The 27,955-nt window shown below is 38.2% G+C and overlaps 1 protein-coding gene across 2 annotated transcripts in view; it reads left to right on the forward strand.

Annotated features, from left to right (window-relative positions):
• PLPP1 (phospholipid phosphatase 1) overlaps positions 1 to 27,955 on the forward strand; it is a 61,534-nt gene that overhangs the window by 18,159 nt on the left and 15,420 nt on the right. The window contains exons 2-3 of one of the 2 annotated variants that reach the window (XM_058043425.1): positions 10,242 to 10,393; positions 13,762 to 14,042. In XM_058043425.1, coding sequence (XP_057899408.1) covers positions 10,242 to 10,393; positions 13,762 to 14,042 — 433 coding nt within the window. The remainder of the gene's footprint in view (positions 1 to 10,241; positions 10,394 to 13,761; positions 14,043 to 27,955) is intronic. The other variant, XM_058043424.1, reaches the window with a different exon arrangement.

Genomic DNA, 27,955 nt, shown 5'->3' on the forward strand with positions numbered 1-27,955 from the left:
GAATTCACATTGTTTTTTGTTATGGTCTAGCTCACTGGAGGCTTGAGACTTTCTCCAAGGCAGTTTAGTTTTGGAAGTGATGTGTTCCAGATTCAATACCCTCAAGAGGAACACAGCTCATTCATGAAAGACTTTTGGGCAATAATTCTGATTATCCCACATCTAGTGAAAATTCATGTCCTGACAGGAGACTTTACTGAGAGGGACAGAATCCACAATGAAGTAATTGATGACAAAAAATTTCATCTAGACTTGATAAATTACACTTTTGTATAGACTTTTCTTGTCTAATCAGACTACATCAAACATGATACTCATTCCTAAGTGGTAGGACTCTGGTTGCATAATGGGCCTGCTTGTCTTCAGAATGTAATAAGAAATGGCCTGAACATATTGCTGTATAATAATAATTATAATACTAAAAGGTTTTGTTGGGGTAGGCCTGTAATATAAAAGGTCTGAGATATAAAATAACTTCAAAGAGAAAAAAAACCCAACCTAAAAAACCTAAAACATACATAGGTATTTTATTAAGTGTCTTGTATATAAAAGAAGCTAGGTTGCATGAATATGAATTTGTTTTTATGACATTTTATGATGATTTACAAGATGTGCTAGAAACTCAGGAATCTTAAAAAAATAAAAAAATACTGTTAGGAATCATAATTCTGTTTGTAGCCTGAATCTTGCCATTACCACCTCTTATCAGGAAATAAATGTCTGAGAAATTCATGTTTATTCTTTTCCAAGTGCCACTTCTCAATATAATGCTTCTCAGTTTTCCAAATTGTTCTTTGTCTGAATGGGAGCTACAATTTTTTGTATTAAAATCTTTTGAGATTTAGGGTCAAACAAGTTTTGGTAGTGGTCTAGAAGACTGAATCTCTCTAAATGGCTTAGGCCAGTGTCTAGAGCAGCACACATTCATTATATATGACATTTAAGGAACCCCAGAAGATCTTTCTGATACTTCTATCTTGCCAAGACTTTTAGATATATTTAGATAGTAATTCTATGCAATTTAAAAGCCATGACTAGGCATTGTCCATGGCTTGCAGCTCTAGGAAGATTTGGTCTGACATTTTTGGTCTTCAGTTGTCTGCATGAGACTAACTTTTTCGAGTGTAAATGAGAAATTAATGTCAATACCTTTTCTCTTTCAGAGAGGTTCCAGCTGTGTCTATTTGTAGGTGTCCTGTTCAGTTTGGCTTTTCTCTTAACTTCACATCCAAACTGATTTTTTTTTCCCCCCCTCTAGTCATCTTGCATCTTTAGTGACACTCATGCAGCTTGCCTTAGTTCTGGGGGTAGGTGACATGGGGGGAGGGAGAAGCACAGAGCAAGGAGAACCTCTCTGGCAAAACCCTTCTTCTCATCAGAGCAACAGAACAACAGAGCAACCTGAGAGTTTTTGAGTTTTGTCTGCTCCCTGTTCTGGGATTTCTGTGGTTCCCTGCCAAGGCTTTGCTTAGCAGTTCTATCCCACAGCTGAAGGCTCACAAGCCACTGCTAGGTTGCTATTACATGATGGACTGATGTAGAGAGAAGAGTTGAGAACTTCTAACTCAGCTAAAGGCCTGCACTGAATTTCTGAGAGACCAAGTTGTTCTCCGCAACTTGGTGCTACCTAAACAAGTAGTGGAAATGCTGATGTTCCTTACAGGGAAGTGTTTGTTAGTAAACAGAGTTTTGGTTAAGTCACTTATCTGGGATAAGCACTGCTCTTTGGACCTTCTTTGAGAGAAGGGAACATGATGGGGCCTGTAGGACATAACTTCTCTGCCTTGAAGCCAATCAAAAGATAATTGGGTAGCTAGGTTACATTGATTTCTAAGTAGTTTAAATAACAACAAAAAAGGGCTGAATCAAAACATTCCTAGGTTTGGTGTGGCAAAATGTCCTCTGTATCATGATGACTTCCCAAAAGAGACCTAGGTAGCTTTCTCCTGTGCCAGCTTTAACATATTAGGCATTAGGCTTAATGTTTTTGGGAATGTCTGCTTATTGCATGTGTAACAATGTTTTGACTGAAACTTTCCCTCCTACAGATTAGCGCAATCATACTTTGAAGGCACTTTACTGATTTCTTTTGTGGCAAAAGAAACTGATCTTTAATGCTGTTTATGAAATGGATGCATTTTGAAGGGAAACTTTTATTGACAGCAGCTATTAGATTGACCAATATAAGTACTTACTGAGCTAATTTCATATGTCTTCATGAACAAATGTAGTTACTGCTGTGATGGAGATTAATAAATCAGGGGATTAATGAAACCTGTTGTAGGCTGTTGATTTGTAGATGTGCTTTTCACTTTTTCAGCAGTGTCAAAGCTTCATGACCCACTCTTGTTAGTTTTGCAGCTAATTGAAATTAAAACTGTTGTTTGACCCTAGAGTGGACTTCAGCTTGACTCTTAAGTTTCAGGTTACTTGTAAGAGGTTTTATTATGCTCTGAGCAAGACTGCCTCTTATCTGGTAAATTTTTTTAAAAGATGCTCATGTTTTATCTTCATTGTGTTTTTTGCTGTATTTGTAGCATTGGAAACTTTTTGGGCAATGCTGTTGAACTTCATAATCTGTCATGAGTTCTACTTAACTGTTCATCTTGTACTACAGATCAGCATTATCTCTAAACCCAACCTTATTTTGAGGAATAAACTGCTAATTTTTCGATTCTCTTTTTAAAGGCAACATAGTAATAATAATCCATGGTTTTACTCTGTAAAGGTTTAATGTCAGGTTAATGCACTTTATTGAGTTGTTGAATTGATGGGTAATTTCTGGCTGAGATGAATACTGTGGGGCCAGATGTTGAGAAGGAGCAGCATCCAGCTTTTGGCTTCACTTTTTGATGTGTCCAAGGTGTGTGTGTTCTGGTGGGGCTGAAATCAGGTGAGGGAATATCTGAGGAGCACCATTTGCCTCTGTTACTTGTACAAATCACTCTTACTGAGTGCAGTTGTATTTTAAGTAAATAAACTGTAGCAACCTGCATGTTAGCCCTGTGGACTTGGTACTGTACATTCCTCAGCCCTTCAGGTGCATTTCTTAGTACAGTGATGGAGAATGCACATAGTGTCTGAGTAAGCATTGGCATTTTGACAGTGGGAGGAACTCCATTCAAGGGCTTTTAAAGTGGTGAGTGAAGCTTGGTCACAGCTATGAGAAAGCCAAGCAGTCACATTGGTATGGAGGGAGCTTTGAAGTATTATTTAGTAAAATATACAAAAGAGTAAAATGGAATAGGGAGAAATGTAAGTAGAGGGAATGGCAACTTAGATAAGTCTTGTAGTTTAAGGAAAAACCCAAACAGTCTATGGCATAGATTTTTCTTTCTCTCAAGTCTGACACATAGTTTCTAATATTGTGCTGTTGACATTTAGGACTGAGACCAGAGACTGGAGGGGGTGTCAGAGAAGGGAAGCAGCGCCACTAGGAACCAGAGACAAGCAACAGGGAAAGTAAGGCAGAGTGTGTTCCTTGGTGTGCTGCCTCCTCTGTTTCTCTTCTTCAGGCTCACATTATTGTACCTCATTCTTTCTGCCTTGTGGAGGGAAATACTCATGGAAAGAGGTGGTTTTTACCCCCCCTTTTCAGGAGAATGCCAAAAAATGGAACTATGGAACTTAGTGATCTGTGGCATGATGTTTCATTTCTTGGTAGGTGCTCTCCTGAACTGTAAAACTCCTATGACAAATGGAAAGTAGCCCTGTTCTTATACTAAGTACAAGCCAAAGTCTTGTCTTAATCTGTAAAAAGGTTTTGACACCCTCCCCAACCTTCACAGAATGTGAGCAGTAATATCAGCTCAAAAGTTTTAACTAAGCTTTTGCAAAATGGGTGTTTTTCCAGGCAGTATTTCTAATGTTGTAATGAATACTGTGGATGTTTTTTGCTGATGAAATTAGTAATGAAATATCTAGAGCATATCTGAGGAAAATGTTAACTTCTACTTTGTATCTGAACTTTTGGTGTAAGGAGACTTGAACCTCAAAATATTACTTAAATAATATTTTTTAAAAAATTTTAAAAAATAAGTGTAGGAATCACTTTTTAAAAAATAAGTGTAGGAATCACTTCTCGTTTAAAGCTACAGCAATGAAACTGGCAGTAGATAACAGCACAAAAGTGGTGGCAGGTTTTTTTTCAGATGCTGAGAGAGAAGACAACCAAATCTTTTAAATTTGTTTTGTTTCAGAACTCTGGAGAAAGATTATTACTACCTAACACAGATTATAGCACCTAAACACAAATGTTGAAAGCTACTTTGTCAGTAACATAGTCACTGTTTCCTGGTGTTAGAACATCTGTTCTTTTCTTAATCCCTGTGATAAATGAGGAAGATAGGAAACTCAGGCTAAAGCAGCTTTTGTTTTTAGAAAATCTCATTATTTAGATGTGTATATTCAAACGTGTACTTCAACCAAATATTAAGAAACTGAATAGTTATGAGATTGGAGAAAAAACTCTGAAATGAGCAAATAATTCACTTTTAACAGTGAGAAGTGAGCAGGAGCAGTAAGTGCTCCGTGCCCTTTGCTGGGAAGGAAGATGTTGAGTAGAGCTGTCTGGTAGTCTGCCCTGTTCAGTGTAGTCATAAATGCCCTGGAGGAGAGAGAGCATGTGTAGTGAGGCAGCAAAGTAGGCAACTCAGAGCAATAAATACAAAAGATGACAGGAACACAGCTGGTGAACTACAGCGTGGATAAACGCCAAGTGATGTCCTTCCTGAGCAGAGTGGGAAGGATGGCTCCAGGGAGGTGTATGATCTGATGTTCTCTCTCTGCAGGGTGATAATGTGTCCAGGTTTAGTGGAGAGAACAGCCTCATGCCCAGTGAAGAAACCTAACAAAGATTAGAAAATTGGACAGAAATAGACCTGTGTAATACAGGATATTTATGGAAAAAAACCTAACATAATCAGTCAGAAATCACTCCAACTTATGAGGAAATCTAATCCATTTTACTGTATGAGTCATACTTTTGGACAAGGGTATAGTAATTGTTTAAAATATGTAGTCTTATCAGTTGAGCTACTTGTGTTTCTACTCCGTGTATTATGACTGAAACATTTCAGAGCCTGCATTTCTCCTTATACCTTTATTACGGATTGTGTTTGTAGTTCCTTAATTCTTGGTTGCTTGTTGGATCAGTATTGCTTTTTTTTCTAATATCTACTGTGTATGCACTTGGCTGATTTACAGCCCTTAGACCCTGTTGAACTGGGCAAAACCAAACTCTCGTTTTTGAGATCATGAGGGATGTATCCTAGCAATCCATATCTGTCTGCACTAAAGATAGATGAGTTAAAACCAAATGCATAAATGCATTTGCCAATTCTGACTGAATACTGTTTCAGAGGAGATTTGTCAAATGGCTTAGAAGTGTTAATGCCTTTGAAAGGACTTGTCTAATGGTCATGCTATTATACTGATGTACAACTACCACAAGAAGTACATTATTTCCCCCTCCTAGTTTGAACTGACAAGCTCCCAAGAGTTGTTTAACCTCCAGGTGCACGACTCTGAACTCATTACTGCGCAAATCTCCATATGTTCGCTTGCCTCAGTCTTTAAGGGTTGTTTTGCAGGCAGAACTGGCTGGCCTTGATTTTCCACTGTATCAAAGAATTGCCAGCTCTGTCAGCACTACATCTGCTAGTTATTCATTAAGAATGCATATGCACTGCATAGCACCAGCTTGTTTGCTTTATCCTTGAGATTACCCTACAGGTAACCTCTTCCCAACTGTATAATTCCTCCTCACATGCATGTTGTCATTTTCCCTTTAGGCAATTTCTTCACTGTATTACAGCTAGCTTAGAAGATGAAGTGTACATCAGGGAAGCTTTTTGGAATTATCATATGAGAAGTATTCAATACAGAGCCTTTACTGCTCCTCTGCTCTCTCCACTTCTTACATAAAAGGAGTACTTAAACTTCCCAATTTCTACTGCTTTCAGGGAAAATTGAACAAAATGAATATTTGTAGGATATTGTAGGACCTTTCTTTTAACTGAATATGGTAACGTGCCGGTGGCAGATGAGTAGGATTTCTTCTCAGTGATCTGCTGTTGAATCTTTGCTACTTTTTCTTGAGAAACTGCTTTAGATATTTGTGTGAATAAATCTGCTGTCAAAGTACAGTGCTTCCTATACTACAGTAAACATTTTTTCCTCAGTTGTATCTGTGATATTAAAGACATTGACACTAGTGATGGTGGTAAAGGTAAAGACAAGTATCATTTGGTATCTTCAGTCATGTCCTGTCCACCTGTGCCAGGAGCTTCCATGCTAGGGAAATTGCCACCCTGATGCAAAAACTTATCCCTGTCTTCTGAAATTATGATATCTGTAAGGGTGAAAAAGTAACATGTCTATCCAAGCTGTAGGGAAACTCCACTGTTTTACTTGGTACAGTAAGAAGCTTTACCTCTTTATCACTTAATGACAGTTCTTATGCTTGCTTGTTCTGCTTGCAGTAGTGAAAAAGCTAAACTGTTTTTTCCTGTCCCTTTATTGTCTTAAAGGGAAACTTCCATTGCTTCCAAGCTATATATTTGAAATAATTTTGATTTTATTTTAGAAATTAAAATGCCTTGAAAACCCACAAAAGCAGATTTGTGGGTTTATTTATTTATTTTGCAGATTTATTTAAAACAGAACAGAACCCTCAGTATTGTGAGAAGGTTCTCTTACTGGCTTCACATGCCAGAAACACTTGATGCCCTTCTGGTTTGACTTCTACTTTTCTGCTCTCTCCCACCAGTTAATAATAGTGAAGTCAATCCATGCACGTTAAAAATAAGTAAATTAAACCTGTTCCATGGAGCATGTTCTGAGGGATTAGGTATTACATTGGAGAATACTTTAACCAAAAAGATATCAAAAGCCCCTACTAGCATGGTTTTTCAGGCTGATGAATGCCATGAATTGAGCCATAGGTAAATTACAGATGTTGTAACTCTGTGACTTCAGTTTACAGTTTAACAGTGTTAAATTAATCTGATCAGTTATACTGTAATCTGTTTTTTAGAAATTAAAACTTTTCTTTCAAGCTTTCATGGAGCATTCACTGAAAGATGCTGAGAACAGCAATAAGATAAATGACTGGTGGAACTACTTCTTGAATCTGTTGTGCAGCTGGGGGAAGCTGAAGAAAGATTTGTTATGTTTACTATATTTTTCAGTGCTTAGCTCTTCCAATTAATGGTTACTTTATGGCTGCCACATAGATACCCAGAACTTTTAAGACTCAAAGTAAAGGAGGTGGAAAGAAATAATGAAAGAGAAGACAATTTTATTTTAGCTGTTCATACTTGCTTACAAAACAAAAACAAACCTGGAATGGTTTGGTATTTTGTTTCCGTGATCTGGATACAGGAAGGTGCAATTACAGGATAGTTACATCATAATCTCAATATTACTGAAGAATGAGCATGCACATTTCAAGCAGCTTCACTCAGCATGTAAGAACACAGATCCTCACTGCCTGAGAGACTTCATTCCTGTGTTCCACACCCCTTTTTATTTCTGATTTAGTAGATGGAAATTACATTTAAAAAAGCTCCCCCTGAATAACCCCATCATCCTGAAAATTTCCAGTCTCTCATCTTGAGAAGCTGAAACATCCAGGTATGGGTTAGAGGAAATGAGGAGTAAGGTGCCATGACACCATTATTCACAGAGCAAGTCTTTAAAATGGGTGATGCAGAGATAGTGGTTCAATGTCAGTGACACTAACTGTAAGCACAGGTGTTTGTGGCAGTGTGCTGAAGCTGTGATAAGGTTTTTTTGGGTTGAACTTAATTTTGTGGACAACTGCTTTGCCATGATAATCAAAACTACCAACTCTAAAGAAGTAACCATGTAAATAATTGAGAAACTCTTCTCTGTATATGCCTAATTCTCTACATTTGGAGGTCCAAGCAATAAATTTTTCTCAAATACTCAGTCTGCAATGTTGGTGTGTGCAGGGCAAATGATGAAATTTTCATTCCATACCTATTTTTAGGATAAATAGTGTTGGAAACACCACAGCATTATGTTGACGAATCACCTTCCCTCACCATGACTGCACGTGCTTCTGCCTCAACCCCGATCCAAGTCAGCTAAATACTAAACAATTGATGGTGTGTCATGACATCTGTCACAATACCAACACAAGGGGAGGAGAAAAAATAATCTGCAGTGTTTTTCAAAACCTTCTTTCTGTTAAGAGAGAGGTAGAGGAATTTTTTCCTAATAGGAAAGGCTGTGTTTTTGCACTGTACTGCGGAGTCCAGCTCCCAGGCTTTGTGCTGGCTGGTGTCTGAATGGTGCAGTGTTTTGGTGAGGCTCTGGCTTGGCTCTTGGCCCGTCCTGCTGTCCTCCTGCTTTGTTGGTGTGCTTGGATGGCTTCCAGAGCTGTGTCAGTTGTAGTCCCGCTGACTACATGGAATTGGAAACAACCCCTCTTGACAATGACAGGGGTCTTTTTCTACCACTTTTGTGGGGGAGGTTTTGCATGCTATTGGTTTCATGGCAGCAGCAGTACAGAGGGTACCTGGTTCTTTGCAACAGGCTGAGCTGGAATGCAAGGGCCCACACAGTAGACCCATATATAACTGCCTGATCAAGGGATAGGGTTGTGTCATTCATCAGAGTTCACTTCAGGGAAGTTTTCTCCTTTTGAGCTATTATTTTGTTATTTGTTTTTTTGTTTTCAAATGGAAGTATTCTTTTAAGCACTTTATAGTGTGCAGAGCAAAACTGATGGTAAATTGTTTGCGAAATCCCAGTTACATCACTTGTGTTGGTCCCAGGAGTCAGGCGTAGTTTGGAGGACTTCATGGAGGGAAAGGATTGGACAGGATCCTAGGTCTCTTCCCTAACAGTTTTCTTGATGCTTGGCATCTTCTTTTGCTCGCTTTTTCTCCTGCTCTTTACATCCTCAGTTTTATTTACACATGCTTATTGGGCTAGCTGTGTATGTGGAAAGGAAGAGGTAGGTTACGCCTTGGCCCAGAGGTCTTTAGGAGAGAACTGTGACTTCAGCAACATTTATTTCTGCTGGGAAGGAAGGATGGAGACTGTTTTCATCTTTCTGATCCCTTAATGTTGGATGGGAGTGTCTCTTCCAGATAGGTTTTGTTGTGTAACTTTAAAGTGGTACGCATTTTATGTACAACACAGCTGAATTTTGAGCATAAAGTCAAGGGTTATGCTACTGGGCTCTACATGCCTAAGCTAAAGTTTTTGGGTTTTTTGTTTTGTTGTGTTTGGTGGGGTTTTTTTTGTTTGTTTGTTTTTGTTTTGTTGGGGGTTTTTTTGGGTTTTTTGGGGTTTTTTGGGGGTTTTTTTTGTTAGACATTCTTTGTGGTCCTCCACCTCTTGTTTTCCATACAGCCTTTTCTTTCCAAGAGTAGTCATCCCTGTACACAAACAGATTGTGCAGATGTTGTATGTGTGTTAAGGATGGAGGAATAGGATTTAGAAATGAGATTCTATCAGTTTATGGTAATTTGCATCCTATTTTGAATTTTTTGAAAAAACCTTTGCTGTTCAAATGACTAATATTGGTTTGTGTTGTGGGTACCAATAGCTTGCAGCATTGTGCAGCTTAGTATTGTGTCCTGCAGGTATTAGATTAAGCCAAAGGCATCCTCTTTGGTGGAAGAGGTGGGAATAAAATCTCCATGCCTTGAGGCTGTAGGTCCTTCTAGGAAGGCATCCAGTGTGTGAGGAAGTTAGGGAATTGTGTGCATGTGTAATTTCCTTTTCTCCATATTCCCAAATATTCCCTCTGCACTTGCACTCCCTTGAAAGCACCTCTTTTTCTGCTTTCATGAAATGCAATTTATGCTCTTCCGACTTGTAAAGCTGTCCAGAGAAGGTGTACAGGGGCAACTGTTGCTCACTGGAATATAAAGAAAAATTTGATAATTGTGCCAGTAGCACAAGATTGAGCATCTCAGTGGTTGTCACTGAACTATTTACTCAGTCATGGTTTTGGCATTGTTCCACACTTGAAGTGCCACAAACATGAAGACGAGAGGAGTCCTGCCTTGCTCTCCTTCATTCAGCAATCCTTCCTGGAAGCTACAAAGTCAAGGCAGTAGTCATTGGCCAAAGGAAGTGCATAACCTTCTAACTTCCTGCATGCCCATTCCTCTTTATGCACATCTCTTTGGAAATGTGGGAGTATGATCATTGCCAGTTTGTTTTGGTTTTGTAATGTATTTTGTATTCCTTTTTGCCAGCTGGCTTGCCTTTTGCAATTCTCAGTTCACGACGTACCCCCTTCCAGAGAGGCGTTTTCTGTAGTGATGAATCCATCCGGTATCCATACAAAGAGGACACCATTTCTTATAAATTGTTAGCAGGAATAATTATTCCTTTCAGTGTAATTGTTGTAAGTTAAACTTTTCTTCCTTGCTTTTTATTTCAGTGGGGGTGGGGAAGAGGGAGGAGGGGTAATCTGTTAATACAGGTTTACAAAACTAATCTGTAAGATTTCTCAACCCTAAAATAATGTCCTTAGGTCAGGTGCTAAAGCAGTAGAAATGGTGGTCTGGCAAGATTAACTAAAAGCTTTTCTTTAACTGAAGTCAAACAGCTAGAATTATAGAACCTTAGAACTATGATGGCTTAATGCTATAATCTGAGAGATAAAAACTTCTTACCATATTTGTTGAAAATAACACTAATGTGTTGTGACTGTCGCAGTTTTTTTTATTTCAGGACCTGCTAGTTTCAGTATATCATTGTGCATGACCAATTAAGTCAGTATTTTTTATCTGCCACAAAATCTTTGGGAAACTTCTGTGTGTGGAAGTGTAAAAACAGATACTAGCCTATTTAAGAGAAAGATTATGGCCTCCTGTCAGATGTTATCAAAAGCATAAATAGAATAAAAAGAAGAACTAGGTGTGGAGTTTTCCTCTGGATGTTTCCCTGAAGATCAGGATAAAACTCTGGGCCCATTTGCATTATTATTTTCATACTGCACCTACCCTGGCTGAAAACAGGGTACTTTTCTTCTTTCCTCCTCTTCATGCCAGACCAGTGAGCTGGACAGATTGTCCCTGTGACTGCCAATTTGGGGTCTCTCTCTGACCACAGCTCCTAGGTCAGCTGAGCTGTCTCAAGAATATAGGGACTCTCTATCCCTAATATTTAATGGTATGCTGTCAGCTGAGCTAACCTAATATCTTACTAGCTATGGACAAAGTTGAGGTCCTGCTATGACCCTGTCTGCTGCCACCTCTTGTGGCTTGTCTGAGCCGGGATCAGCTGGTGAAATGCCTTAGCCTGCGGAAAACAGCAGCTTTCCTTGACTAGATGGAGTGCAAATGGCTCTTGGAAGAACACCAGTGCTGGGGCAGAAAATAGCTGGGAGGTGTCCTTGTGAGCAGGGGGGGCAGCTGGGCCTCTTGAGTTACCCATTTCTGAGTCTGATGGGGCTGCACTGCAGTTCCTGCCATGGCCCTTCCACAGGGGCCTCAAGATCTCTGTCCAGATGTGCTGAAAAGATTCAGTCTCCACTGATGGTTCTGTTGGGTGGCATCCAAACTCATCAGAGCCACACTTTGAACAGAGTTAAAACTTCCTTATGCCAAATAAGATTTTTAGCCGTATAAATATTTATTCAAGTATATTTAGGAGCCAAAAATGAAAAGGCACAGCTAAAGGTAATCCTCAGTATTGACCCGCTGTTTCTCTGGGCTAATGGGTTTCAGTCAGGAGGGATATTATGATAATCTAACTCTGCCTTCCATAGGGACTGCATGGATTTTTATCAAGGTTCCAGCCTAAAGGTCAACTTTCAGCTCATATTTGCTTTTGGGTGGAATTTTTTTTGCAAGTGTAGAAGTATGTTCTGAGAATTGAAGCTGTGACTTGCCTGGTTTCCCTCTTCTTGGAATAGCTGCTTTAAAAACTTACAGAAATGTTTCTGAAGCAGATGAAATTTTGGGTGGAGGGAGGGTTTGTGTGTTTTGTTAACTGGCAAGTGGCTTATGCTAAAGATCCTCCCTTTTAAGATAAGACTTTTTTTTCCACCCTGTTACTACCTTTGGGTAGTTAGTATAATCTGAGAGCATCAGTGCTTGGTCACAACTGAAGCCCATATAGCTTATTTCATTTCTAGAGCAGCCAAAACAGCTGAGTGAGGAAGAAGAGGCTAGAACATGGGAAGATTCATGTATTGCCCTCAGTACCTGGCTACCAGCCATTTGCAGCTCAGAGACTTCCTGAGTCAGAAAAGGCTCCACTACATATAGTTTTTAAATGGATGTATTCCCTTTGGATTAATCCAGTCTTCATTTGAGCCTGTATGAATATTTAGCTAACTAAATTTCTTTTGTAACATCAGGGGATATCTTTAAATTGTGAAATCAGGCTTTTCTGTCAAGATTGCTTCATGGTCAGATGGTAAAAGCAAATATTGGTGTCCTTTACTCAATGCTTAGTCAGATTATTGAAGATGAATATTCTTTGATGTCTGTCCAGTATAGTAATTGCAATGACATCAACTAATTTTTTGGTACCTGAGATAAGTGACCTTCTTGCAGGTTTTGAAGCAGTGTTATTTGAAAGGGAGTCATTATTTATCTGTCATGGCTATTTGTGCTCAGTTGTCTCACTTAAGAAGCTGCTTTCTGGATTAGGTGTCTATGTACTTTACTGAAGTAAAACTTTACTGAAAACTTTCCCAGCTTTAGTCCATATTCTGGTATTTCTCTGCTTCAGCCCATGTTGGGTGTGGTGGAGGGTGTAAAGCTTCATTGTCACCCATCTGGCAGTACTGTCTGTTTGCCTTCACATGCAGAGCCTCTGACAAGCTGTCACTCCGTGTGCCTGGGTGGCAGTGTCTAAGTAATGGCTTCATTCACCACAGCTCTGCTTTGCTGGGGTCCAGGACCCAGCATCTCAAGTGACAGAGACATAATTTTAATTTTTACATGATTTTTCAAGGTAACTTTACATGTATACATCCAGTCCTCCACATACCTGACAATCTGTATTAATTGAACTTTTCTGTACAGAATGGGACCAATTGGTTCAATATCCAAATTATCTGGAGTGAAGTTCTGTGTCTGGCAGAAGGAAAAACTTACTTTCTGCAAAAGATGGAAGTTGCAAGAAAACAAAAGATTAGATCTGCTTTCTTGCCAGCACTTGATACATGTATCTTGGACATGTAGGATGAAAAATCTTACCTCAGTAAGACCTGTCTTTCCCTACCCTCATTAGTTTTCTTTTCTCTCCAAAGGATTTAATTTCCATGAGGAATAGGAAATTTCTTGGTTGAAACATCTGGCCTTTCAGATCTGGATATAAAGTCTCAACCCTTCAGAACCGTTTCTGGTTTCATGAGAAACCTAACAAGCTTTGAAAAATTTTACTCAGTACAGTAAGTGAAGAAGACTCAATGTAGAATGAAGTTACGCAGGAGAAAATGTTTCTAATTAGGGCCATACCAAATAATATGGTTAAATGTTATTCTGCGAAAGCTTTGTTTTAATAAGTATTCTGAAAATAATATTACTAAGTTCAACATGAGGTAGGGTAAAGTAGAAAGGTGTTTCTCTTCTGTGTGAAAGTGTTTATAATGTTTGGACATGGTTACTGCTGACTCTTGGAAAACTTAAATTTGCAGCTTAATGTTTGTAAAAAAAATAGTTTCTGAAACTGTATGTGTGAGTATTAACAAAAATAGCATAATACTTTTTTTTTAATGTTATTATCATTAACTTGTTCTCCTTATTTCTTTTTCAGATAATCGTAGGAGAGGCTCTCTCGGTCTTTTATAATAATTTGCACTCAAATTCGTTTGTCAGAAATAACTACATAGCCACTATTTACAAAGGCATTGGGACCTTCATTTTCGGGGCAGCGGCTAGCCAGTCGTTGACAGACATTGCCAAGTACTCCATAGGTCGGCTGCGCCCTCACTTCATTGCTGTGTGCCAGCCCGACTGGGCACGGATCAACTGCAGCCTGGGCTACATCGAGAACTTCACTTGCCATGGGGACAAAGCAAAAATCAATGAGGGAAGGTGAGGCTGACTGACCTTGTGTACTTGGTTGTATAACATTTTTGGTAACCTGGGGCAATGAGTTTGATAATGCTGCTGCAGTTTTTGTGCTTCTCCTAGAATAAACTTATTGTAATGAATTTTGAACATCAAACCCTGTCTAAACCCTGGTTTTGGTTTTTTTTTCCAATTTGTGAAAGCTTGTTAGATTAATGTATAGATAAATGCTTATTTTCATTATGGGTGATTGTCTTTTTTTTTCAGTTTCAATTGGCTTTTATTTGTGTTTTTAAAATGTTTGCATCCCAATGAAGAGAAGAATTTGAAATCTACCTTAGAAATTGGATGTAGAATAGCGAAGGAAATGTTTTAGTTGTGGCATGAAAGCAAAAAAAACCTGCACATCCATTTAAATACATGCAGGACTATTAAAATCACGCTATCAATTTTTCTCATTCTTAAGAATTTTTTAATCTTAAATACTTATCTGCCAGTTCAATTGCAGCAAGATACTGTGGAAACAAGAATAAAGCCTCTTCATTCGCTTCAAACTTTAGTCATCGTGCTATAAACTCAGTGTTTGAGTGCTGCTGGAAATGTTAGAAGCATGTTCTGAGTCATCTGAGTGGCTTGAGTAACCTTGCCTTTACAGAGACTTCTTTTTCCAGAAGTTCTATATACCATCTCTAGTTAGAACATGTCTCTTTGTGTAGTTTTTAAGTAGATGTGTGTAGTTGTGCTCACTGTCCTGTGTGCTCTTCTGGCATGTGTTCCCTATAATTTTCCATTAGCATGCATGTTATTTTTCAGTAGCTGTAGGAAAACGTTGATGAAATGTGAATGGCTTTGGTGGTAGAGGAACAAGTGCATGGATAGGCACTAGAATAGTACACTGGGTACGTGTGGCAGGGGATACAGGGGTGGCTTCTTAGAGAAGCTGCTATGTCCCACAGAGCTAGCCAGCCAAGTATTCAGTTTAACTTCTTCAAGACTCTTAAAAGTGCTTCTTGACTGTAAAGAGGAGTGTGGACAAAATTTGAATTGCTTGTGATGACTGAAATGGTCCTGAAATAGTCTTTCTGCATTTTGGGGATGCTGGAAAAACAAATGTTATCTTATGCTTAAACAAAAAAATAGTTTTTTTGTATATGAGAATAGAATGGGGGAGCTATGGCATAGTGATTGCTTACCTCATATTCTTCCCTGTTTTTTGACATCTCAGACTTCTATATTGGAAACAAGATTTTTTTTGTCATTTCTTGACTGATCAGCTATTAGGTTTGTATTTCTAGCTACTGTCATGTTCTCCTTTTCTGTTGCTACTGTTTCCCCTGTAGAGTGATGTGAGAGGGCTCTGCTGTTTGATCAGAGCTTGCCCTGAAGTGCTCACTTGAGCGTGTGCTTGCCTGTGGGGCTTCTGCTGTCAGGTGAGGCTTTTGCACGCACAGGAAGATGTAAACAAGAAGGTAGCAAGTGGTTAAAGAAGGGTAGGATAGCTTAAAGTGGGATATTGTGCTGTAGAGGTGTATGACCTGGATGCAGTGATCCAGTAAATCTTCCCGGGTTTCTGATGGTCTTGGGCCCTGTGCCCACACAGAGGCCAAGTGCCCAAGGGCATTAACCTTTCAGTTAATAGCCCACTAAGAGGAGAGAGGTGGATTGCAGAGAGTTTTTTACAGGAAGCTGTAAGAGGTCAGTTGTCTCTCAAGCTGTAACCCAGAGATTAATTTCTATATCAATTGACAAAATTTTTTGTGGCACACCTAGTACCGTCTGCTTTTTGTTTGCATAGATTAAATAGGCTGGTAGAAATGTAAGGGAAGAATGAGAACAGGACAGTCATAGTGTTGCATGTAAGATCATATATTCTAAATTGAACCTATTATTCCTCTGTAGTAGTAAAACTTGAGGTTATATTTGCATGTTTTTAAAGATTCGTGCTTGATTGTAGAGTCAAAAAGACTGTACTATATCAAAAGCAGTTAAATGTGATTACAAACGGTACTATATCAAAATCGTTAATAATGATTTGCAAAAGCCAATACAGAATAGCAAAAGCTAACAACTACTTAGTTATTTATAACCGTTTCACTTTTCTAACCCGAGGTTAATAAAACAGTTTTTGTAGACCGAAGCATCTGGTTTGCTATACATCATGCTGAAGGCAATCCAGTCCTTTTCAGGTTTAAATACCTTAGGCTCTCCTTGACAACTTTTATGGTAGGTATGGACTTTGTTTTGCTGAGCCAGCAGCAGTAATCAGAGGATCACAAACACAGTGGTGTGCTTAGTAAATCTGAGTCATATTTGTTGAAAGATGCATGTGAGAGTGGGCACATAAACATCCAAGTTTGTAGCACTTGAAGATCTCTGAAGTGGACATGACAATCACTGGTTATGTAAAAAAATTCTAGTTAAATATTAACATGCCCTTTTTTCTGTGCCTCTTTGTAAGGCAATCCATTCCTCAGGCAGTGTTTGTCATTTAATTTAAGCTAGGCACAGAAGGTTGCAGTGTGCTACTGAATGGCACTTTCCTGAGGTGAATGACTTGTACTCAAGTGCCATCTCAAGCTTTTATGGAGATGTTGCTAGGTTTGCTGTCAGCTGGTTTTGTGTGGAGCCATATAGTTTTCCTTCTAAATAAATATTCAGAGCAGTTAGTTACTCAATAAAGACGCCTGACCTGGCTTGTTTTAGTTACAGAAAATTAAATTAGATGTGGAAGCACAAGTTTTAGTGTCTACAAACGAAGGGAGATCAAAGTCACGGTGTTCTGTTGTCAGTGGTGCTTGCAATTAGCATGTCACTTTTAGTGCACTGGTATATACTTTAGTGGTGCTGAATTGCCTTTAGGGTACTTTCCTTAGCACCTGTAAAGATAATGACTAGTCTGTTGGCTGTTTCCCCTTTCAAATAGGCAAAGCAGGCCTCAGTAAAATAGGTAGGTGTGCCAGGCTATAGCCCTGATAAAGTGGTGCTGTGAGTGAACAGTGTTTACTAATCTCTAATCTCTTTGGCTTTTTCAGCTTTCATTTTTGCTCCTCTTCCTTTTCTTCTGGCTTTCCACTGCATACTTTGGCCTGGCCTTGGCTGGATTGGCAAAATACCGAAATTTCTCAAGGAGCAGTAGGTAGCTAGGACACAGGATGGTTCCTCCCTTGGTTATTGTTAGCTAAGGCGTATTTCCCAAACCTGTCTGCTCTAACCAGTCCATGGCAGATTGCCACATGTCCTGTTTGTTAGCTTTCCCGCATCCAAAAGACTGAGGAGAAACCACAGGTGTTCTGCAGCAGCTCTGAATTGGTATTTCAGTATTCCTCTGGTGAGTTTACTTGGCTGTAGTTGCTGGTTGTCTGAAATGAGTGTGTGAACAGTGAGGCTTGAGAGTCTTGTAGAGTAACAAAGGACACCATCAAGAGCTGCTCTTTTCCTCTAGTGTGTGAACACTTGATTAGTATGGAGTATACTTATTTTTTAGCATCTGGAAGAGGGGGAAAAGGGCCAACTTTATTAGGTATTTGTTCAGTTAAGCTGAAATGTATCCTGCTTCAAGATTTCAAGACAGTGATAGTGTGCCTTCTGACTCTGTCATTGGGATGTACTGAACCATGGTGTGGCAATGTTAAGTGGTGGCTCCCAACTCATTTTGGCAATCAGGAATTGCTAATTCAAAAGTGGTTGCCTTTGTGTAGATAAGCATTTGTAATCCCCAGAAAGCAGGATCTGAAATCCAGGAAACACACTTGACTAGATGGACCTGAACCTGGTAAAGGTCAGTGTAAGTTGTCATCTTAAGCAAAGAATGAGTATTTCCTCTTGGTTGTAAAATTTAATCTCAAAAAAATTACATTTAAAGATTTAAATAAAGGTTCTGTTGATTTTTTTTTTGAGGCGATTGAGAACTGAGTAATGATGATAGATGTTTGTCTTCAGTTTTATTAAGTTCTTTTTAGAAGAAATAAAAACTAAAACAAAATCAAACAAATCTCCCTAAGCCTTCCCAGCAAAGAAAGAATCAAAACTGAACAAAAACTCTACAAAATCTATGAAGGAACTCCCAAACCAAGCTCTTGGTATTGACAAGTTGTGTGTGATTCAAAGAATATTTGAGTTAGTCTTATTTATTTTTCAAACAAGGTAGAAGGTACTGTATAGAGCTTACATTATTTTTAGAACTTAATTTGGGATTGTACTGTCACTTTGGTGAGTGTGTATATATATAATTTTATAAACTTGGCCGTACAATGTGCATTTTAAAGCCTTGTGTAAAGGTCAGGTGCATCGAGTCTGATGCTATTTAAACTTACATTTTATCCACAAAATGTTAAAAATAAGTATTGGCTATGAAGTATGCTGTACTCTTAATCAATGTCTGCTGAATAATTTCACAGGGATGATAATATACCAGGGTGTAATAATGTACGAGTTAGTGCTCATGCAAGTGATGCCTCCCTAGAACTTCAAAGCTTTAAAGTGTACTTCGTTTAATTTTCTCATTTTAAAATAATTTCCTGCAGTAAGAATGTAGGAAAAAAACCAAGTTTACAATGTCTGTATTCAGTAAGGAATGAGAAACACAAATTTGCTAATGCTGTGTTGAATTAACAACCCTTGAAAGCAAAATGCTTTTATTTTTTATGTGTTCCTCTTCTTCCTCCTCTTCCTGTTTTTCTGTTGTGCTATAGTGGGTATGTAAGTCTCTGGAATGGGCTAACTGGGACAAATCCACTCAATGGATACAATTTTAGGAATCAATTCAGATACCTGATTATTGGATTATAAAGGTGTATTCTTCATAGTTTTGGATTAATGTGAGATAAGTATTTTTATACCAATGATGGTGAAAGCTATTTTTAAAAAAAACTATATAAAATATCATCATAAAGAGGATTAAGTTATTCCAGAAAATAAATGTGCTGGCTTCTCTCGTTTCTCCTAAAAGATCATTTTCTACCCTTTTGAGTATATCTTTTGAGTTACCTACCCCCCGGTATTATAATGTCCACATCATCTTGAAGACTCCGGAGATGTTGTTACAGTGATTGGCAAGAATGGGTTAAATGTTTCATTAATGTGGAATTTTCACAAAGCCCTGTGAGTACTCATCCATTTTTTTAACCATGGGAAGGACACGCTGGCTCCTTCGCATGGCTTTGTAGAGGTACTAAAAACAGCCTCATCATGGCATCATCTGCCTTGCTCAGCACCACTGGATGTGTGTCTCATGGGCTTGTCTGGATTTTTACTAATCTTTGTAAGATCCTCTGTGGCTGGATACTACCTCTCCTCGCTGAGCATTGCTACTAAGCACGAGGACCTGGGAGGCTGGAAAATATCTTTCTAATTGCTGACCTTCTTTAATGAATTTGCATTTTGTTTTTATGCCTCTCTAGGTGTACGTTATGGTGAACTAAAACGAGAAGGGTCAACATATGGTTTAATTTCTGGAAATCTTCAGTTCACTGACTTTTACTCCGAGGTTTATTTATCGACCTCTCATTTAAGGTGTAGATTTGGAGGCCTTCCCATCTCTTAAAAAATCTACTGTTGAGGTATTGCTGGCTTGTTTCGGTTCTTCTCTTGAGATGCAGAAATGAGGGCTTTCTGTTACATTCATATATAAGATCTGGATCTTATAAATGCTAGATGTCCCCCTGTGATGGAATTTTATTGTCCTTTCAGAAAGCAGCTGAAAAATCTGGATTGAATTTCAAACCTGGGTAATTGCTGGGTCCAGTTTTTGGGGTTTTTAAAAAATATAATAAAACTTTGTCTTCAGGAATGCAATTCCAAAACTTATGTCACATTTTGGAACTGATATATTGATATACTACTTCCATAAGAATGCGTTTCAGTATTGTACAAGGAGACAGTTCAGGTTTCCGTTTCTGAAAATGGAGAGGGCAGTATTCATTAGGGCAAGAAGATGCATGTAGCAAACATCTCACCCCCCCAGTTATTCTGTGCCTATTAAGATGGAGAAAGTGGATCCTCTACTTATCAGAGTTCTCTACTCATCATGTAAACCAAGCAGACTTTTTATTCCAGGAGTGTAAAGTGCTTGAGTGTCCTGCTCTTAGACACAGAACAGTAGCAGATGGGAGGCCATAAGCATAACACATTCTTCCTTAGTCAATACTCTGCACAGCTGGGAGTGGGAAGTCCAGATCTTTTCTAGAAGGATATGAAAATATGTCTAAACAGTCCTTTGAAAGACTAGCCCTTTAAACAAATAATTCTAGGTATGATGGCAAGTTTCTAACTGAGCACTTAAGAGTGTGTGCATGCAGAGCTTGTGAACACACATTCTCTATTTTGCTTAACCTCTGTTCCTGAACACATGGCAGTACTGTGGGTGATCTGCAAATGAATACTGACAGTGGATCTACTTAAAGTGGCTGTAATTATCTTCTCTAGTATGTATTGTAAGGAATTTGTTGTTGAGGCCTTTTGTAGCTGAAGTTTGAGTCATGTTGTTAATCAATTCGGAGAACATGCTTTAATATTTCAGAGCTTTAGAATGAAGTTAGAACAAAATCATTATTTATTGTTCTCAAAAATCCACATTTTCCCTTAATGGGACAGGTGAGTATGAAGAAAGAACAGAGCATGGTATGAATATTTAGAAAGTGAACTGAATGCCAGCATATTCACACAGGTTGATAGTGGCCTTCTCTTCTAAGAATGTTAAATTTGGTTGCAGTTTGCAGTGCAGTTTGTTGTATCTTGTTGCTTTAACAATGGTCAAACTAATTCTCCTCAGTACAAATTCTTGTGCAGTGTAATATTTTTCCCCCTATATATAATTGTCCTCCAGTCCTCTACCTGCTTAGGCTTTCCAAATTTACTACAAATTTTTCTTGAAAGCAGTATGTACTACATTTTAGCTGAGGAGTGTGTGTTTGTCACATTAATGCAATAGCTAACTTCCAGATTACTTTTTGTTAGGTATTACTTTTTGTTAGATATTACTTTTTTTCGCTTCTTTTGCTGAGTATGGATGTTGCAGTGAGACCTAAAAGTTCAGAGTTCTGGGTTGGGAGCAACACGGAAAACCTTATGCCAAAGCAGATCGAGGGATCTGTCCAGTAAACTTCCCTTCCTAGATTATTTGTCAGCTTACTAAGCACATGCATAGAAATTAAACCTTTGAACCTGAAGGGGTAAATATTACACCATATTGTAGAAGGCTGCTTCTTCAGACACCCTGTGCAGTCCGAGCTTTGTTGTCCCCCCAAAAGCACACTTGCGCAGCTAGCAAGGATGTGTATGTGTTTTAAGTTAAACTTAACTTTGGATATTTGTAGCTCTCTGATTTCAGTCTGTCAGTTTTCCGTTTGTGGTAACGGATAATGCAGCTGTCAAGGTTCATAATTATAATTGTGTTACTAATATACAGATTCATATTACAACTCAGATGTCTAAAGGAAAAAATAGTTCCCTGCTTCAGTTGATGTATTGCTCCTATGCTGACTGTGCTCAAAACAAGCTGTGTGTAGTCTGCCATTGCAAATTCAAAATGTAATCTTCAAAGGAAGTTTTCAGGAAATTAGAGCTGACTGTTTTGACATTGATAATTTATTTCAACACAATTGCCAAGGTAGTGCCCTTTACCAATCATGTGCCAGGAATTTGTCAGCTTTGTTCATACCTCCTTCTCTGTTTGTAGCCCTGCATGAGCTGTGAGTGAAGTTAAATCACCGAGCAGTTCCAGAAGCAGGGTGCCCCTGCCAGACAGCTGGTATGGGACTGACCCATACAACTTTGTTTGAAGTTCAACCAAACTTGTGAAACTCTTGTGTTGTCTGTTCTGTGTATCCCTTCAAAACTGTAACTGTGTTAAAACAAAAAAAGAGTCAAAAAAACCTTAGCAAAACTTCCAAGGCTTATGAATTATTTACTTCTATTTAAATGAATGCTTTTGTTTTCCCTTGTTTCATTAGATAGCAGCTGGTTTGCTCTGGAATTTTTAAAATTAGGTCAAGAGTCTGAACATTAAGTTAACCTATCTCTATTAAATGACCTGTCTGTCCCTCTCCTTATCTGTCTCCCTGCCATCAGTAAGGGCAGTATTTCTATAGTGAAGTATTATTTTGCATTAAAATTACTTGGCTTTTATAGAATGTACCAATATTCTGTTTTGAAACTTCCTAAAGCTCTGTTGAAAACCAAAGTGCACTTAATGATTCAAGCATAACTAAATGGATTACTTCTCGTTTGGCAGTTTCCATCAGTGTCACGAATCAGAAATTGGACATGCCAGAGACTTACTATGTCTAGGGGCATACTGGTATGTTATACATAGGATTGCTTATTTCTTTTGTGGAGCTTTCAAACTGTGAAGTGCTCTACACTACTGAAATTTCCATGTATAGGAGTTTTCATCAGAGGCTGATTTACTAGTTTTCCCTTCTGAAAACGTGCATGCAGAAAAAAACCCGCAGAAAACAACTGAAGCAGCTTGGATACCAAGGCATTTGAAAGGAATAGAAGTCCAGACATGTACTACTAGTACTGTTCAGGTAGTGCTCCTTTTTCCTTAAGCACTTCTTTCACCCTTATGCTGTTACTATTCAAGATATAATGTGGTTGTTTTGGGAACACTTGCAGACCTAGTGACATTATTAATCATATTTGAGAAGTTTGAGAAAGAACTTAGGGCAACTATGCATGATTTTACATGGAGGGAAAAATGAGCCATGGTAATGAATAAAAGCCTTTAAATATTTAAGCCTTAGAAGATTCTAGGCTGGTAGTGCATGTTGAAATGGAGCTGTACTTGATCTGAGAGCAAAAGGAGCTGCCTGCAAAAGAAACTGACTGGTGGTAGGGAGAATTGAATCTGGAAAGTGAAAGTGCTCTAATGAAATGAGATGCAGTTCTGCAATCTGGGTCTTGTTTCTGAGCTTACATCTCCTTTGCTGTAGTGTGAATTGGACCTGTTGAGTAGTGATAGGTAACATTCATTTTCGTGACTGGAACTGGAACCCTTCCCCTTTAATGGTTTTCAGACTAAGCTGGGTTTGAAATCTGTTTCAGTAGCTTAACATGCTTAAGGTCATTTGAAATTAAAATACGTACTTGTGTTCAGTGCATCCTGAAAATTATTTGGATGTGGCCAGTCAAGCAAGTAGATGCATCTTCTCATTCACAGAATTTCACTGGTTTGCAAAACTTATATCTAAGGTAACAGGAGGAAAAAGTCTCATAAGATAAAACTTGGGGTGTGTATAACTCTATCAACCACATAGTACTGCAGGAACAGGTATCCCCCTAACTGTTCTTCCACTACTTCCTTTCCTTTTCCCCTTTGAAGATTACAGGAGTCTGCTGAAGGATGTGTCCTGCATACTTGTCAAGTGCTCCTTACCCAAAGTGGTTCCTTTAAGAAGGAATAGCACATAAATCCCTGATTTAATAGAGATTATAATTTTCTGTCTTCATTCCCTTTATGGAAAATAACACTGCTGCCAATCAAAAACGTATTGTGGGTAAGTAATGCAGATTCAATAAATGGAATAGGAGTGTTCTAGTGCATGTGAGAGCAAACTACTAGTCTTTAAAAATCTTGCTGCCATTTTCACTTTTAGTCTTTTCCTGAGATGGAATTATTGGAAAGAGAAGTAAACAAAGTCATAATTTTTATTTTCTTCCTTATTGGAGGAGGCTACCTGAAAATGTAATGGAAAGCTAAACTTTCCTTTTGTTCTATTCCATTAAGTTAAATGGAGTGATAAAATCAGAACTGTTGAAAGATAACTGGTTTTGTAATTGTTTTACAATGTGCATGAGGAAATTGCAGCATGGAATTTTGTTGGACTTTGGAATATTGAAAGCTCAAAATGTACATGTTTTTGTGTGGCATAAATGACAGGATTTGGTAACTGTTTGCCCCTTTGCTTAAAAAAAAAAAATGGAAGTTCATGTGCAGATTGACTGCTGCTTATTTTAAAAGGAAAAAAACAGTAAGAGTATGAAATTTTTTTATTACTGGTTATTTTACAGTCAAGTTTATTTCCCTGGTAGCTATTGATATAAACTTCTGCTGTCAGATGCAAAATAGCTACTTAAGGTAGTCATTGCTTTGTTAGGTTGTACCATCAGTGTGTAATAGTTTTGTTCAATTAAAATTTACAGAATATCTGCACACCTGAATGTATAATCAGTTAATTTCTTCAATTCCCAGAGTGTAAAGAAACAAACCCCCAACAAATCATGCTTTTAACCAACTTCAGAATCTGGTCAATCTAGCACTTAAGACAACCCTTGCAGTACTGTACTGCTGATTAAAACTACTTCGTGTTGATTCTGCGCTTGGGGAAAACTTACTTTATACTTGCACAGTCAGCAGCCTTTGTTTCAAAGGCTGATGGTTAGGAAGGTGATTAGAAATAGGTAAATACCTATCTCTTCTTAGAACCTGTTGGATTGGGTTTATGTCAGTAGGATATGCAGGGAAATTTGTTTGTGTGTCATAGATTGCAAAAAAGTGGAAAGTCTGCAAAAACATGGTCACAGTATCAAATCATGTGTATTACATGTCATTACATTACATTGGCGGCTTCCTCACTGTCTGCTGCTGCATAAAGCAGAGCTGAGTGCATCCATCATCACCCCAGATATGGTTATGGAATTGTGCAAGATACTTGCTAGTAAATGTTAGGTTTCCTGTTGAAAAAAATGTCAATAAAATTTTCCAGAGGAGGATTACTGAATTGGAAAGACTCTAGCAGTGTTCTCCTATGTGGAAATGTGTGGCTTTGTACTAAAGTGTGGGTATAATTACTGTCAGACAAGGAAAAAAGGTGGAGAAATTGGGAACATGAGTTTCTGAGTAGTTCTTGATGTTGTTCAGTAGATGAATTGCTTTTGTATTTATTTCAACTTTTCTTCGCAGTAATGACAAAAGGGATTAATTTCAGAGTCCTCAAAACTAGCCACTCCCACTGATCGTGTAAGTTGTAGTGGTGCAAGTTCAGCACATGAGGAAAGGGTGAATCTTGGGAGAACAAGTTGATTGTTGAATCCAGAGAAAATTGACTTTAAAGAATGTGGTGTTTAAGTGTAGAATTAGAACTTTAAAAACCATGGCACTGAAATACTAGAAATATTTCACTGACAGGCATGTGGCTTGCTTGTCACAAGCATTGGCTTACTCAACACAGGCATGCTGAGCTGCAGCACTCTGGCATTTATTCCCTTCCAGATCATGGAATGGGTAACACAAATGTCAGTGGAAGCTTTGAGTCAGACTGGTAGAATCCAGGGAACGTGAAGATGGAAAGGATATGCTGGCTAATCCAGTGGGGTGTATTTATTTGCTTTGACATGGGAGTGTCCATAATGTTTTGCTGAGCCTTCTGTTTTTCTCTAAGAGATCATTTCATAATTCTGTAGTTACGTTGGGAAGATTTCCTTATCAGCCTCTGACAGGTCTATTGAAGCACCACAGGATGCCCTTTCTTGTGGAATATCTCTTTCTACTATCATTTACTTTAATTTCTCACCATTTAATGCTCCACTGTACCAAATGTGTTTAGCTGTTCTCTAGTATTGTCTTTCCCAAGGTTGTTAATTTCTTTGACAGATTCCTGCATTTGCCTTAAAGTTTCTGCACATTCAGGCGTTCAAAATATTAAATAAAAAAAGACATCAAGCTTGTTTACTGAGTTCCAGTGTCAGTATTTACCTAAAGAAATCATGTACTGTACAAAATAATATCAAGCAGAACTTACTACTTAAAACATCCATTTTCTTGTAAGTCACAGTCACAGTCCAAGAAAAATGGTCATTTTATGTGCTGTGTACTGTATTCAATTTTTCTACTGATTGAAGAAACATAACCTGTCAGGCTGGCTCTGCTCCCTGGGCTAAGCTGGCTTTCTGCATGGAAAGTAATAGAAGGTTGTCAGTGTCAAGTCCTCCAAGGCAATCTCTCTTAGTCTTGCTTATCTGGGCTTAGAAATCCTGCCTAAAATAACAAAGTCATTCAGCTGATATGCTTCTTGTAGGAATTGTTTGTACTTTGATTATTTTTCCAGGTATTCTTTAAAAATGCAGATGTTCAGAATGAACCATAGTGATAAATTGTAGTCAATCTTATGGCAACCTTTTTAAGAACTACTGTGTCTTTACTTCTTTACTGTCTTTGTCTTTATTGGAAACCATGTGAAATTCATGATGAAGCTAAGTTTCAAGAAAGCAAAACAGTCCTTAAATTACCTTCTTTTAAGACCTTTTTATGATGTCCAGCTCTACTATGTACATTGGAAACTAGGAGTATACCTTAAACTTCAACTGAGACCTGAAACTGGTTTTATGGTTCTACTTAAGGCATTCTTCTAACTTGGGAATATGTTGTCCAAGTGGAAGTAATTAAAGCTTATGCTTTTTTCCTGTTAAAATGAAGCCAAATTTTGGACATAGGAAGAGATCTGTGAGGTAGGTATTGATGGAGTGAAAGACGTACACCTCTGAAAAACTTTTTTTTTGATGCCAGAGTTGGCCATTTCGGAAACAATCAGATCAAGACTGCACTTGCCAGCTCTATTTCATGATACTTCAATTTCACCAGATACTATTCTAAGACTATTTTGAAAAGGATATTTTGGAATCTGATGTGTGAATTCTATTGGGATAAGTTAGCCTTTCTTTCACTGGTGAAAGGTAGGGATTTGGAGAGTTGTCTATACTGTTTTATTGCTGGCTCATGCAAACCAGCACTTGCAATAGGATCACAAGGAAGCCAAGTGCTTGGCTGGTCTGATAGCCATGACATTCTCCTGGCTTTGAAAAGAGATTATTTATATGCTGATGAATTGTTGGGAAATTTTTCATTGTCAATCTTAGTGTTTTGAAAGGATTTTAAGATTTTTTAAAAATGTCTTTTTCTTAAAGAAGCCTAGAGATAGCAGTATTGCCAAGGAGGTTTCACTGGGATTGCACGATGTGCAAGTTGGATCAGTACTTTCTCCCAATTGTATTTCTGGCAATACTTCATGTGCTAAGCACAATATTTTCAGTCATGTACAGCATACTTATCTATGCCTCATAAGAAATGCGTTCAAAGTTTGTAATATTCAACCTGGGACAAGGTATTCTTCATGTACCCTAGGCTAATAAATTCCTGAAATAAAAAATACAGTAGTCAAGAACACATTTAAAAGGGTATAGGAATTCCAAAATAAACTTTAAGAATGGTATTTTTTCCTTTTATCATTTACTAGTCTTCTAAATTCCTTCAGCTTTCAATAGTTGTAGAAAATATCATCTCATGGCCAAGAGGAATAGCCCCAGAGCTACTGGATAAAGCACTGTTACAGGAGTCAATAATTCCTTATTCTGTATCTTCTGTAGAACAGCATGCTTTGCATTCTCAGATGACATGTTTGAAGGACAGGACTCTTCACAATGTTTATGTTGGTTTTCATAGTGGACTCTTGCCAAGAAATATTAAGTGTTTGAGTACAAGAGTGGAAAAGGGATCTCTAGCTACAGTGTAGTCTTAATGGTTTTGAACTTTAAACATCTGAAGCTAGTACATTGTCAAGGTTTTTCTTTTTAAGAAGCTAATTGGAAAATACCAATGGAACAAAAGTCATCTTATTTCAGACTGCTTATTTAGTACCTCTGGAACCAAAAGCTGTTGCCACTGTTTTAAATCAACCGTAAACAAAAAGCTCTGAAACCTCTGGAATAAACCTGTGTGGACTTTTTCTGATGCAGTTTCTAAATGTTATGCATGCCAAATAATTCAGGAAGTTTTGCAGTTTCACTTGTGCACAATACAGTTTCATTGCCTTCTTTGTGGTATTTGAGCAGGGCATCTTTAACCTCATTATCTTGCTGCATGGCAGAGCTGGCTTTGTTTCTCCTAGTCCAAAGAGTGGAAATGTTTCCTTTGACTAAGAGTTTCCCTGGCCCCAGGGTCT

The sequence above is a fragment of the Melospiza georgiana genome, chromosome Z (assembly GCF_028018845.1).
Source record: "Melospiza georgiana isolate bMelGeo1 chromosome Z, bMelGeo1.pri, whole genome shotgun sequence".
Lineage (NCBI taxonomy): Eukaryota > Metazoa > Chordata > Aves > Passeriformes > Passerellidae > Melospiza > Melospiza georgiana.